At 67.8% G+C, this 429-nt stretch overlaps 1 protein-coding gene across 1 annotated transcript in view; it reads left to right on the top strand.

Moving 5' to 3' along the window:
• The window catches only part of LOC104081034 (histone acetyltransferase KAT2A-like), a gene marked incomplete at both ends in the record, with an annotated part of 2,438 nt that extends 2,108 nt beyond the window's left edge, over positions 1-330 (top strand). The window contains 2 exons of the mRNA XM_009583622.1: positions 3-104; positions 194-330. Coding sequence (XP_009581917.1) covers positions 3-104; positions 194-330 — 239 coding nt within the window. The remainder of the gene's footprint in view (positions 1-2; positions 105-193) is intronic.
• Between the last annotated feature and the right edge of the window lie 99 nt (positions 331-429).

Raw genomic sequence — 429 nt, 5'->3', positions numbered from 1 at the left:
AGTCAGCACCGTTGCTGTGCCCACCACTCCACTCTTCAGCAAGAAGCTCAGCAACAGCAGCTCTGCCGCGAGCATGGATGCCAGCACCCCAGAGCCCCTGCCAGGTAGGGCCGGTGTGAGCCCGGTGCTGGGCGAGCTGGGACCTTCTTTGTCCCTCCCGGTGCTGGATGTGCCGCTCTGCTCCACGCCCCAGGGGAGAAGCGGAAGCTGCCCGAGAGCCTGACGCTGGAAGATGCCAAGCGGATCCGTGTCATGGGAGACATCCCCATGGAGCTGGTGAATGAGGTCATGCTGACCATCACGGACCCCGCGGCCATGCTGGGCCCCGAGGTACGGGGTGGGGGGCACTGAGGCAGCACCGGTGCTTTCCTGGCATGCTGGGGCCTGGCTGGGGTCCCCCCGCGGGGGGGGGGGGGGGGGGCAGGGAAA

The sequence above is a fragment of the Fulmarus glacialis genome, unplaced genomic scaffold (genome assembly GCF_000690835.1).
Source record: "Fulmarus glacialis isolate BGI_N327 unplaced genomic scaffold, ASM69083v1 scaffold20840, whole genome shotgun sequence".
Lineage (NCBI taxonomy): Eukaryota > Metazoa > Chordata > Aves > Procellariiformes > Procellariidae > Fulmarus > Fulmarus glacialis.
Note: the sequence above shows the minus strand (reverse complement) of the source record. Positions and strands in the feature narration are given on the sequence as shown.